The sequence below is a fragment of the Cricetulus griseus genome, chromosome 7, assembly GCF_003668045.3.
Source record: "Cricetulus griseus strain 17A/GY chromosome 7, alternate assembly CriGri-PICRH-1.0, whole genome shotgun sequence".
NCBI classification, from domain to species: Eukaryota; Metazoa; Chordata; class Mammalia; order Rodentia; family Cricetidae; genus Cricetulus; species Cricetulus griseus.
Window position 1 is genome coordinate 107,841,382 of NC_048600.1, and position 13,050 is coordinate 107,854,431.

The window sequence follows — 13,050 nt, forward strand, 5'->3', positions numbered from 1 at the left end:
CTCAGAGTTCAAGATCAGCCTGGTCTACAGAGCAAGTTCCAGGACAGAGAGTGCAATATAGGGAAACCCTGATCCAAACCAAACATAGGAGGGGAGGGAAAAGGAAGAAAGGGAGGAAGGAGGAAAGAGGAAGGAAGAAAGGTAGGAAGAATGAAAGAAGAAAGGAATGTAGGAAAGAAAGAAGGAAGGACGGAAGGAAGGAAGGACAGTATATCTTATCAGAAACATAGAGAGGGGCTCATCTCTTTCTTGTGTAAATGGGAAAACTGGTGGTGTTACATGCAGAAACTATAGCCCTGAACCTCAGTTCTGTGGTGAGGTAACGACAGGAGATGTTGCTGTCACCTCTCCTTTCCTTGTGCAGCACCTGCCGCTCTTTTCCCCAGGACCATGCTAACTTAGCTCCTCAATGTAGTCCCCCCAGCAAGTTCAGGAAATTCCTATTAAGGATGTCCATAGAGCTTCCAGGTTCTAACCAAGATTTATGTTTCTCTAAAAAAATTGGAGGCAGATCTCATTTATTCCCTACACTTTTACTTCCCCTTTTTTTCACCCCATATCTTTCATCATTTATTCATGAGTTTGAGCTGCTAAATCTCATTAAGGAAAGACTTCTCACTCATTGGAAAACTGCTCCTCCAGCCCCTAGCTAGCCTAGTCATAGCTGGATGCTTCTCACCCAATCTAAACCCAGAGTCTATCACAAGTCCTGGAAGCTGATCACCAAAGCTTCTAATGTTTCCTCTGTTTCCACAGATGAAACAAACAAACAGTGTTTGCTTATCCGTTAGAATCATGTATGTGTCATGTTTGCCACCTGTCAGCCTTGCTGGAAACTGTCTTTGTAACAGGGCTAAAAAGTATACCAGTTGTCATTGGTCAAATTTCACCTGGTAATTTTTATTTCAGCCCTAATTATTGAACCCAGGGCCTTGTCTGTGTTAGACAAACACACTACCACTAAGCCATATCCTCAGCCCTTCAGAAATTTCTACGTCTGCTTATAAAAGAATTCCTGTAAACACATCTCTCAAATACTTGCTTACAAGGTTGGCCCTTACTGGTTGGAGACTGGAGAGCAGGCAGGAAAGCAGGCAGAAGAGCAAGGTGTGCACTCACTCCGGGATCCTCGCATCAGGCCTCATGGCAAAGGGGCTCCTAAGTTTCCGTGTGCAAGGAAGGAGTGACAGGGCACGGCTTTTACAACTTCCCTCACCTGTGGTTCCCAGCCTCAGAATGGGAGCAGAATTAACACACCTGAGTAGAGCCAGACTAAGGCTTCTAGCCTAGAGTTCGGGTAAAGTAGAAGTGGAGAGGAGCTGAACTTGCTTGAGTTTGAGGCATTGAATCGTGGGATGCGTTGGTTTAACTAGTAATCAGATTGTAGCTGAGCCCTGTGGGAATCCCTAGTCTGAGCAGAATTTAAATAGAGTAGCCTTGGTGATACCAACCTTTATTTCCAGAACTTAGAAAATCTCAGTGTATTCATAGTCATTACTGTCAACCTAATGAGATCCAGGCCAGCCAGTATTAAATCATAATAATTGTAGTAGTAATAGAAAATTGAATCAAAAGTCACATGGTGGTGACACATACCTTTAATCCCAACACTCGGGAGGCAGATGCAGGAATCTCTGTGAGTTCAAGGCCATCCTCGTTAAAAAAGTGAATTCTATGACAGCCAAGGCTATAGAGAAACTATGCTTCAAAAATCCATAGAAAAAAAGAAAAAGAACAAAGATCAGGAGGGCAGCAAGGGAGGGGCGGGAGGGAGATGATTCACGGTTGAGAGCAGCTGTCCTTGAATCTGGGTTGGGTCTGCAACATGAAGGCTCTCAAGCAGGAGAGGACACCCACTTCTGAAAACTGAGGGCCCAGGTATGCACATGGTTCACATACATATATGCAATAAAATACATGCAGAAAATAAAATAACTCATTTTTTCATTCTTTCTTTCATTCTTTCTTTCTTTTCTTTTTCTTTTTGATTTTCAAGTCAGGTTTTCCCTGTAGGTGTGCAGACTGTCCTGGAACTCTATTTGTAGAGCAAGGTGGCCTGGAACTCACAGATATCGGCCTGCATCTGCATCCCGAGAGTGTGGCATTAAAGGTGTGAGCTACTACTGCCTTCATAAATTGCTTTCTTTTGAAACCCGGCACCATTAGCTGGAGGGCTTGCGGTCTCCAACAATTTTCTGGGCCCTCCCCACATCAGTCACTAGTTAAGAAAATGCCCTACTGGATTGTCCTTCAGCCAGATGTTATGGAGGTATTTTCTCACAAGGCTCTGGCATCTCTGACTCTATCTTGTGTCAAGTTGACTTAACAGGGGACAGGGCACATGAGAGACTGCAGTATTTAATCAGACTTTCACATCCTCTACCCAGCCCTTCTCAAATGAAGCCAGAAGGTATGTCCTTGCCTAGCATGGTCCTGCACAACTTAATACCAGCACTCCAAGGCAAAGGCAGATGGATCTCTGATTTCAAATCCAGCCTGATCTACAGAGTCAGTTCCAGGAAAGACAGGCTATACACTGAAACACTATGTCAAACACCAAGATTAGGAGTAGGAAGGACAAGGAAGGAAGCAAGGAAGAAACAAAGGAAGGAAGCAAGGAGGAAGGGAGGGAGGAAGGAAGAAACGATGAAAAGAAGCAAGGAAGGAAAGAAGCTAAGAAGAAACGAAGGAAGGAAATAATATCTTACCAGAGAAATACAAGAAGGCTCAGCTCTTTCTTATGTAAATGGGAATACCTGGGGTATTAGATGCAGAAACTAGAGCCCTGAATCTCAGCTCTGGGGTGAGGTAAAGACAGGAGGTGTTGCTGTCAGGATTTCTACCCTTGTGCAGCACCTACAGGTCTTTTTCCCAGAACCATGCTCCCTTAGCTTCTCAATGTGAGTCCTCCCAGCATCTCTAGGGAAATCCTATTAAGGAGGTCCAAAGAGTTTCCAGGATCTAAGCAAGCTGTGTGTGTCTGTACAAACACTGGGAGGCAGATCTCATTCATTTTCTTACACGCTCACTGCCTCCTTGATTCACCTTCTATTTTCATAATTCATTCATGTGTCTGAGCTGCTAACTCTAAGGAATGACTTCTCACTCATTGTCAAACTGCTCATCCAGTCCCTATCTAGCCAGGCTGAAGCTGGTTTCTTCTCACCCAATCTTAACCAGAGACCATCATGAGTCCCAGAGGCTGAGCACATGAGCTTCAAATGTTTTTCCTGCGTCCACAGATACCCATGCCTTACCAAACAAACAAACAGTATTTGTTTATCCCTCAGAGTCATGTACATGTCCTGTATGCCACTTGTCTGTCTTACTGGTCTTTGTCTTTGTAACAGGGGCAAATTTGTATCTGTAGTCATTGATCAAATTTCACCTAGTTTTTTTTTTTTTTTTTTTATTCCAGCCCTACTTATTGAACCCAGGGCCTTGTACACATTAGACAAACACGCTGCCAGTCAGCTATATCCCCAGCCCTTCTGAAATTTTTACATCTGCCTATAAATAAATTCTTGTAAACACATCTCTCAAATATACAAAAACAAGGCATGTATATTGTAAAAATCTCAAGCAATGCTAAAGGTCACAAAATATAAATTTTGTGCTGGAGAGATGGTTCAGCATTTGCAGCACTAACAGCTGTTCCATAGGACCCAGGCAGGATCAGTTCCCATCTCCCACAGTGTCCCACTGACTGGAACTTGATTTCCAGGGCATGATACCCCTGTGGCCTCCTAGGGTACTGTATGCACACTGTTACAGATACACAGCAGGCAAAACACTAAAACAGATTAAAAATAAAAGCAGGGTAGTGGTAGCAAATGCCTTTAATCCCAGCACTTGGGAATGTTGAGACATGTGGATCTCAAGTTAGAAACAAGCATGTTCTACAAGAGTTACTGCCAGAACGGCCTCCAAAGGCCCAGAGGAACCCTGTCTGTGTTGGGTGGATGATTAACAATAATATATTAACAAGGCAGTGGTGCTGTACACCTTTAATCCAAGCAATTGGGGGGCAGATGCTGCAATCTCTGTGAGTTACAGGCTAGCCTGATCTACAGATGGAGGTCCAGGCTGGTCATGGCTACACAGAGAAACTGTCTAGAAGGGAGAAAAACCTATATGTAACCACCAACACCCTGCTCCCAGGAGGTAATTTCCTTTTAGATTCATAAGGGAGGTCACTGTGGCAATAACTCAGGGTCTGAGCAATATCTCTATAGCCCCTCTTCCCCTTTTAAATTTGAATTAGATCCCAACTAAGTCACTCAGGCTGACATTAATCCTCCTGCCTCAGATTCTTGAATAGTTCAGAGGATAGGACTGTACCACAGCACCTGGCTCTTCTAGATCTTATTGATATGTAGAGAAACACACATATACATTTTAAAATGTAAACTAGAACTTTCTTTTACAAAGCAAGGCTGCTCTCAATGCCCCTTTGCTTCCAACAGTAAAAGACAGACACGATGTAGGTTTGCACAGCAGATCCTTCTTCATGTTTAAGTAATGGGTGGTGTTCAGGGTGGGTTGTCATGTCTTTCAGAACAAGCTTCCATAGGGCAATGGATGGGAACCATAGCCGAATCCCATTCAGCCCAGTGCACCAGGAGATGCACACCCCACTGAGATTTAGTGTAGAGTCATCTCCACAGACTTATTGGTAGAATTGCAGCTGATCTGATCCTGAATACCAGACCAGATAGACTCCTGGCTTTATAAATATCCGTGGCATGAATGGATAGCCCAAGATCACCTCTGAAAGGCGGACATCTCTTCCCCTCCACCAACAGTACTGACTGAAATGCCAAACAATTCCTTGCAGGGACTGGAAGGATGGCTCTGCTGTGAAGACAACTGGCTGCTTTTCCAGGGGACATGGCCTTCATTCCTATCAGCCACGTAGCAGCTCACAACCACTCGTGACTTCAGTTCCAGAGGGCCCAACTCCCTAACAGATACACATAGAGGGAAAACACCAATGATCATTAAAAATAAGAAAACAATTTATTGCAGACACTGAGCTTTGGGAAAAGCCACTCTGTTCAGGACACGCCACTGTTGCTGCAGAAAAATTCCAAGTTTTATACTATCTTCAGTGAAACGCAGGTGACCTCTTGCTGCAGGATAGAACTCAGCTGTGGGACTTCTCTAGTGTCTGAAAAGGAAGGCTGGCCTTGAGTCCAATGCAGCACACATAGCAAAGACAAGGATGAAGTGGAGGTAGCTAGCACCCCTGACGAGCCCCAAAGCAAGGCACCAGGATCTACACTATTTCTTCACTGTCTCATCTGAGGGCAAGTCTGAGTTGCACATGCTCCTAGGCAGGTGGGTCCATGCACTCAGTCACCATTGCAGTTGGCAAGAGCTTAGCCTCTGAACTGGTTTCCATCACTAATTCCCAGCCAGAGGCAGAGACCAATCAGTGAAACTTGAGTTTTGTTTTGTGCTTGCCTGTGCAGGTCCAGTGGGCTCGGGTCTGGATGATGGCTCAGAGTCTCTGCAGTTCAATCTCCTGTCTCCACCAGGCATAGAAGTGCTTCTGTAGGATGGCAGAGAGAGCTGTCCAATCAAGGTCTGCATTCCACCAGATCAATCTCCTCTTCCCACTGTAGGCTCCCTCAAAAGAGTTCTTTTGGGAGTTTGGACAAAGACCATGGATGCAGCTCACCAGTTGGAGAGGCACCAGGAGAAAAACAATAAATTAAATCAAAGGATGAGACACATCATGATAGTATAGGTGGATTCATTCATCCAAAGTTTTGTAGAAGACCTGTGCTTGATCCAAAAACTTTGTGGGTGAGGTAGCTAAAAGGCTGTGTTGTGGGTGTCTCTCATTGGACCAGCAGGGTCCTCAGGCATGAGGCTGTAGGGAGGAGGTGGTTCTACAGGCTTCATGACGACCTGCAGGGGAGAAAGGGTACTTAGCTTGCTTCAGGCCTGCCTAAGGAATGATGAACTTGGTTGGCAGCTCTCCCCAGTCTGTGACTTCAACAAGTTGGATAGCCAGCTATGAAACAAGCTAAGGATTGGGACAGAAAGACTCACCTGATCATAGGGTGGTGGGGGATCCAAGGTGGGGACCCAGATCTCTAGGGGAGACATGGTCAGTGCTTCTGGAGGTGTCTGATGATGCCTTCTGAGGTTCTGCTCTGGCTGTCTGCACTTGCGACAAAATCGCTTCATCAGGCCACAGATGCACAACAGAGGTATCATGGCCAGGAAGACGATAAACAGGATCCTGCGGAAGGAATGATGTCTCCCTGAGTGACTATACCACTCTCCTCCATCACCCACTCCCATCCTCTTTCAGGTGGCCCCAGCCTTGAATGGTACCCAGAAGGCCTGACCCTGGCTTACCTTAAGGAGTCGTTTGAAAAATCCCAAATGGTTTCCTTTTGCAGGCAGCATCCACTCGCACAGCATCTGAATCCTTTTTGACAGGTTCTGTTTCAGTCAGAAAGAGATGGGGAGACTAAGATGGCATCCAAAGTGTCAGAATAAAGGGTCCTTGCCTCCCCAGACACCTATACCCACAGGTTGCAAGTCATACTCGTCACTGTGGGGTACAGATCTCCCTGGGTTCACTGGGAGGACTGAGGCCTGGACTTGAGATCTGAGTTCAGGGTTAGTCAGGCAGAATTTCCATGCTACTAAATCTTACAGGGCAGGTGTGGGGTCCAGGTCTTAACGGTAAGAGATTAACAGCAGCTACAGACCTGCCCCAATCATGCAATTCCCTATATTGGGTGATTGGAAGGGCATGTGGTTTCAGAAAAATTAGCAAGAGTGAGGAGGAGGTATCTGTGTCCTTCTCCAGGGCATATCTGAGCATACCATCACCCACCACCACCACCGACTACACCCCACCCAACCCCAACATTGATTGACTAGAGCTAAGTCCCATACTTACATGGTGTCACAGTTAGGTTTAACCTGTGGAAGAAAAATAGGCAGAGGTTAGAACTTAAAAACTGGGAGTTGGATCTTTTGTCTTAGAGTATTTGCCCAACACACACAAGGTGTTGGGGTCAATTTCCAGCCATGGCAATAAATCAGGTGTGCATAAACCAGAATAGAAGTACGTGGCCACTGTCCCAGAACTCAAGGTGGCAGGAGAATCATTCAAGGCTACATAGCCAATTTGAGGCCTCATTGGATACCAGAATAAGAACCTTTCTCACAAAGAAAAACCAGAGGCTAGTCTCAGACATCTAGGGCAGTGAATATCAGACTGACTCTGCCTCCCTCTAGCTCCATGAAAGGTCAATAATGGAGCCTACCTCTGCCTAACGTGTTTGCATTGATGGCATGCACTACCATGTCTGACTCCCTCACTTCTTACTGAGACAGGCAGGGTCTCACTAGGTAGCCCTGGCTAGCCAGGAATTCAGAGGCCTACCTGTCACCACCTCCAGACTGCTGGATTAAAGATGTGGAACACTATTACCTGGCTCCCAGATATTTCCCCCTGCCACACCCACACATTTGGTGATTAGGCCAGGACTCCACCTGGTGTGGATCCCTGGCTCCAAATCCTCCAGAAAGCAACCTAAGCCCCAACCCCTCAGCTCTACATGTCCAAGGTAGAGGCATTTCTAACATTTTCTTGAACACACTCAAGCCCCATTCATCCTCATGTCCTTCCTGGGAATTAAGGGCCTCCATCAGAATTCTATATTGTCTAACCTCTTAATTGGGTCTCTCTTCTACTTGCACATAAGGCATCACTCTCTGGCCACCTCACTTAAAATGACAACCATTGCCTGCTGAGGTGGTCCTTGCCTTTCATCCCAGCATACCAGAGGCAGGTGTGTCTGTTAGTTTGAGGCCAGCTTGGTATCCCTAGCAATTTGTAGAGGAGCCATGACTAGACCCTGTCACAACAGATATGGAATGGGCAGGCAGCATTTGTCTTTGCTATTGATCATTACAATAGCATTTTAAGAGCAAAGACAAGGGAACCAGTGATGGTCACAGGCTTACAGCAGCACTGTTCTTTAGTGAGGACCGGTGTAGGTGAAATTAAAGTCACAGCAAGGCACCCATAAACTCAGTCACATCCCCTGCTCTTCCAAATCTCAGACTCTGCCCACTCCCCACTCTCCTGGACTGTCTGTATAGCCTCAGGTACCCGAACTTGCTCTGGAGAGCCTCAAACTCAAATCTGCCTGTCTCTGAGTCCTTAGTGCTAGCATTAAAGGTATGAGCCTCTGCCACCACCACCCTGCTCTAGTATTACATTGAAGCCCTGGTAACGATTGTGACACTGCCTCTCTTAAATTCAAGCTCACTTTTCATTCCAGGCCTGAGGTAGTAAAGACAGATGTCTGTTTAGTTCAAGCTCATTCTTATCCATATAGGGATATCCTATGAATACAATTTTATGGCAGGGTTAACATTCTGAACCAGCATTATTTCTGTTTCCATCTTATCCAGGTGATCTGAAGAGGGATGGTAAGAAGCCTGAGTTTTAGAAAGCATAGAGTGAGGTATAAGTTGGATTCATTAGCTCTTTCAGGGGGGAGATTGACAATAACTATATCTGGGTTGCACAGAGGGGTCAATAGAGGATGCTGGGATCCAAGAACATGAAGAGTGCCTTGAACCATGTTTCCTACATGGCCTAATCAGAGAACTTCAATTCCAGTGATCTTCAACAGTCAGTGAACTGTCCTGAAGTTCAAGCTTGTGGGGGTTTTTCACCCCCACTGCATAACAGATTCTCAACCAAGATTGTCAATTTAAAAGCTTGTTCTGACCACCTCTCTGTTTGCAGGATAATCTGCCAACCCAAGACACTTAACAGTTATATAAGAGGAACAAGATCTTGGGGCAGTGCTCACAACCTTGCCTTCCTGATCCAATCAATTCAGAGGCCAACCAGCCCAGGGCCAGGCAGCCAAGTCTAACTGGAGGAAAGCTGCCACTAATCAAGGAAGTCCAGAGAGCCTCCTCCTCCCAAGTACACTTGAAGAATTCCCATAGAGGGTCCATATAATACAAGGTCACAGCCATGGGGCAACAGATATGTACAGATATCTTGCCCAGACATGAAGACCTCAAATTCCTCAGCCTTCTATTGCAGAAGCTACATTAGAAACACTCCAAAAGTAGGAATCAAAGTTCCCATTCAGGGCTGTCCGTGGAGCCAGATCCCACTAACAACACAACCTGGCCAACACTAGGGGCCCACATTTCCACTGAGCTCCCTCGGAGGTCCCAACCTCCATTTTGCTCAAGCAAAACAGAAAGGAAGTTGCTAATTGCCATTGGTTAAAAAGAATTCCTGAGAAGGTAAATAAGGGACTGCCTTCCAGGCAAACCTCTGTCCCACAGGGTCCTCCAAAAGGTTCAGAAGTCTTGCTTACCTGGTTGGCGATTACTGGTTCGAGACTGGAGAGCAGGCAGGAAAGCAGGCAGAAGAGCAAAGTGAGGGCACGGTCTGGGATCCTGGCTTCAGGCATCATGGGGAGGGGGCTACTAAGATTTCGTGTGCAAGGAAGGAGTGACAGGACCCGACTTTAACAACTTCCCTCACCTTGGCCTCAGAATATGGGCAGAGTTAACACACCTGAGATGGGCCAGACTAAGGCTTCTAGCCTGGAGCTCAGGTAGACTAGAAGTGGAGAGGAGCTGAACTTGCTTGAGTCTGAGGCATGAGAGGTGGAATGCCTTGGTTTAAGTAGTAGGCAGGATGAAGCAGAGCACTATGGGAATCCCTGGTCTGAGCAGCATTTAAATAGATAGAGTAGGGTGTGGTGACCCCACCCGTTAATCCCAGAACTCAGAAAATCTCAGTGAATTCACAGCCAGTATGGTCTACCTAATGAGATCCAGGCCAGCCAGTATTAAATAATAATAATAATAATAATGGTAGTAGTAAGAGTAAATTAAATCAAAAAGTCAGGTGGTGGTGGCACACAGTTTTAATCCCATCACTCAGGAGGTAGATGCAGGAGGATCTTTGCGAGTTCAAGGCCATCCTGGTTTAAACAGTGAGTTCCTGGACAGCCAGGGCTACAGAGACACCATGTTTCAAAAATCCGTAGAAAATAAGAAAAAGAACCAAGAGGGAGAGGCGATAATGAGGGTGTGGGGCAGAGATGAGTAAGGGGTTAAGAGTACCTGTCCTGCATCTGGTTTCCAGCATCTACACATATGATGGCTCTCAAGCAGGAGAGGACAGTCACATAAGAACTCACAGGCATCAGGTATGCAGATGGTTCACACACACACACACACACACACACACACACACACACACACACACACACACACACACACACACACACATGCAATAAATTCAGACAAGAAATCTAATAACTATTTTGTTGTTTTTGTTGTTGTTTTTGTTTTGTTTTGTTTTTCGAGACAGATTATCTCTGTAGGTTGGAGACTGTTCTGGACCTCTCTTTGAAGACCAAGCTGGCCTCGAACTCACAGTGATCCTCCTGGTTTGCTTCCTGAGTGTGTGAGATTAAAGGTGTGTGCCACCACAGCCACCTGGCTAAATTGCTTTCATTAAAAACACAAGATCACTATCTCAGGGGTGGGTCACCCTCAAAGGTCTGAACCCTGCGCACATTGATCACTAGTATGAGTCAAGTTGACTCTATAACGGACAGGCTACAGGAAAGGCTGCAGGGTTTAATCAGACTGTCACATGGTCTACCCAAAACTTCTCTGAATGGAAGCAGAGGTATATCCTAGCCTAGCGTGGTTTTGAACATCTATAATCCTGGCATTCCAAGAAAAAGGCAGAGGGATCTGAGAGTTCAAGATCAGCCTGGTCTACAGAGCCAGTTCCAGGACAGAGAGTGCAATATAGGGAAACCCTGATCAAAACCAAACAGAGGAGGGGAGGGAAAAGGAAGAAAGGGAGGAAGGAGGAAAGAGGAAGGAAGAAAGGTAGGAAGAATGAAAGAAGAAAGCAAGGTAGGAAAGAAAGAACGAAGGAAAGAAGGAAGGAAGGAGGGTTGGAAGGAAGGAAGGAAGGAAGGAAGGAAGGACAGTATATTTTATCAGAAACATAGAGAGTGGCTCATCTCTTTCTTGTGTAAATGGGAAAACTGGTGGTGTTCCATGCAGAAACTATAGCTTTGAATCTCAGCTCTGTGGTGAGGTAACGACAGGAGATGTTGCTGTCACCTCTCCTTCCCTTGTGCAGCACCTGCAGCTCTTTTCCCCAGGACCATGCTAACTTAGCTCCTCAATGTAGTCCCCCCAGCAAGTTCAGGGAATTCCTATTAAGGATGTCCAAAGAGCTTCAAGGTTCTAACCAAGCTTTATGTGTCTGTACAAAAACGTGGAGGCAGATCTCATTAATTCCCTACACTTTCACTTCCTCCTTCATTCACCCCTTATCTTTCATCATTTATTCGTGAGATTTGCGCTGCTAAATCTCATTAAGGAAAGACTTCTCAGTCTTTGGAAAACTGCTCCTCCAGCCCCTAGCTAGCCACGCCCTAGCTGGATGCTTCTCACCCAATCTAAACCCAGAGTCCATCATCAGTCTCAGAGGCTGATCACAAGAGCTTCAAAAGTTTCTCCTGTGTTCACAGGTATCCAGGCCTTTCAAGGAAACAAAGAGTGTTTGCTTATCCCTCAGAGTAATGCATGTGTCATGTTTGCACCAAGTCAGTCTACTGGAAACTAGCTACAGACCTGCCCCAATCATGCAGTTCCCAATGTTTGGTGGTGAGAGAGGATGGTATGGTTTCAGCCAAAGTTGGAAGAGTGAGGAAGAGGTATCTGTCTCCTTATCTAGGGCATATGTGAGCATACCATCACCCACCGCCACCACCCCCACCTATCCCCACCAAATCCCAAGCCTTGATTGACTAGAAGTAAATCCCATTCTTACATCGTATCACATTTAACTGTAACCTGTGGAAGAATAAGAGGTCAGAGCTTAAAAATGGGAGTTGGGTCTCAGTTCTTGGAGTGCCTGCCCAGCATACTAGGTGTTGGGGTCAATTTCCCGCAATATATCTGGTGTGGATCCATCGGAATAGCAGAACATGCTCACAGTCCCAGAACCCAAGGAGCAGGAGAATCACACCAGGCTGGCTAGCCAGTTTGAGGCCAGATTGGATGCCAGATCAGGACCCTGTCTCAAAAAGAAATACCAGAGGCTGATCTCACACATCTCCGGCAGTGCATCTCAGGCTGCCTGTCTCTCCTTCCAGCTCCATGTCCAGGGTCAATGATTGGAGTCTGCCTGTGACCACCGTGTTTGGATTGAAGGCATGAACTACCATGTCTCACTCCCTCACTACTTCTTATTGAGACAGGCAGGGTCTCACTAGGAGCCAGGCTAGCTTGAATTCAGATGTCTAACTGACTCCACATCCAGTCTGCTGGATTAAAAGTGTAGAACAGTAATACCTGGTGATTCCCCTTGCCACACCCAAACAGGTGGAGATTGTCCCTGGAAGCCACCTGGAGTGGATCCCTGCTACCAACACCTCCAGAAAGCAAGCTAAGGTCGTCCACCTCAGCTCTCCATGTCCCATGTAGAGGCATCTGTAGTAGTTTCCTAAACACACTCTTGTCCCATTCATCCTCAGGTCCTTAAAGGGAATCCAGGGCCTCTATCAGAATTCCACCTTGCCTAAGCTCTTAATTAGGACTCTCTCTACACATATTCAAGACATCTCTCTTTGGCCACCTCACTTAAAATGAGAGCATTGCCAGTGGTGGTCATCCTTGCCTTTAACCCCAGCCCATCAGAGGCAGCTAGATCTGTTAGTTTGAAACCAGCTTGGCTTACCTCACAATGTCTAGGGGAATCAGGACTAGACCCTGTCTCAACACATAAAGATGGGAAGCCTGCTTTTGTCCATGTTATTGATCAATACAACTGCATTTGCTGAGCAAAGACAAGGGAACCAGTGATGGGCACAGGCTCCCAGCAGCAAGGTTCTTAAGTGAGGACAGGTGTAGGAAGAAATTAAAGACACAGCAATGGGCCCAGGAACTCAGTCACATCCCTTGCCCTTCCAAATCTCAGATTCTGCCCAGTCTCCACTCTCC

At 46.1% G+C, this 13,050-nt stretch overlaps 1 protein-coding gene across 1 annotated transcript; it reads right to left on the reverse strand.

Annotated features, from left to right (window-relative positions):
- Positions 1–5,820: 5,820 nt before the first annotated feature.
- LOC113838307 (transmembrane protein 92-like) lies at positions 5,821–9,479 on the reverse strand. Its single transcript, XM_027434080.1, has 4 exons — positions 9,384–9,479; positions 6,926–6,948; positions 6,061–6,253; positions 5,821–5,916 (listed from the first exon to the last, which is right to left on the reverse strand). The coding sequence occupies exons 1-4, from the start codon at positions 9,477–9,479 to the stop codon at positions 5,821–5,823; spliced, it is 408 nt and encodes a 135-aa protein (XP_027289881.1).
- Between the last annotated feature and the right edge of the window lie 3,571 nt (positions 9,480–13,050).

Bases quoted from the DNA above. Each gene is read 5' to 3' on its own strand.
- LOC113838307 (XM_027434080.1), bottom strand. From the start codon at position 9,479: ATGCCTGAAGCCAGGATCCCAGACCGTGCCCTCACTTTGCTCTTCTGC. The intron at 6,254-6,925 runs GTAAGTATGGGA...TTCCTTCCGCAG, and splicing joins AAACCTAACTGTGACACCAT to GATCCTGTTTATCGTCTTCC. The intron at 5,917-6,060 runs GTGAGTCTTTCT...TCTCCCCTGCAG, and splicing joins CCCCACCACCCTATGATCAG to GTCGTCATGAAGCCTGTAGA.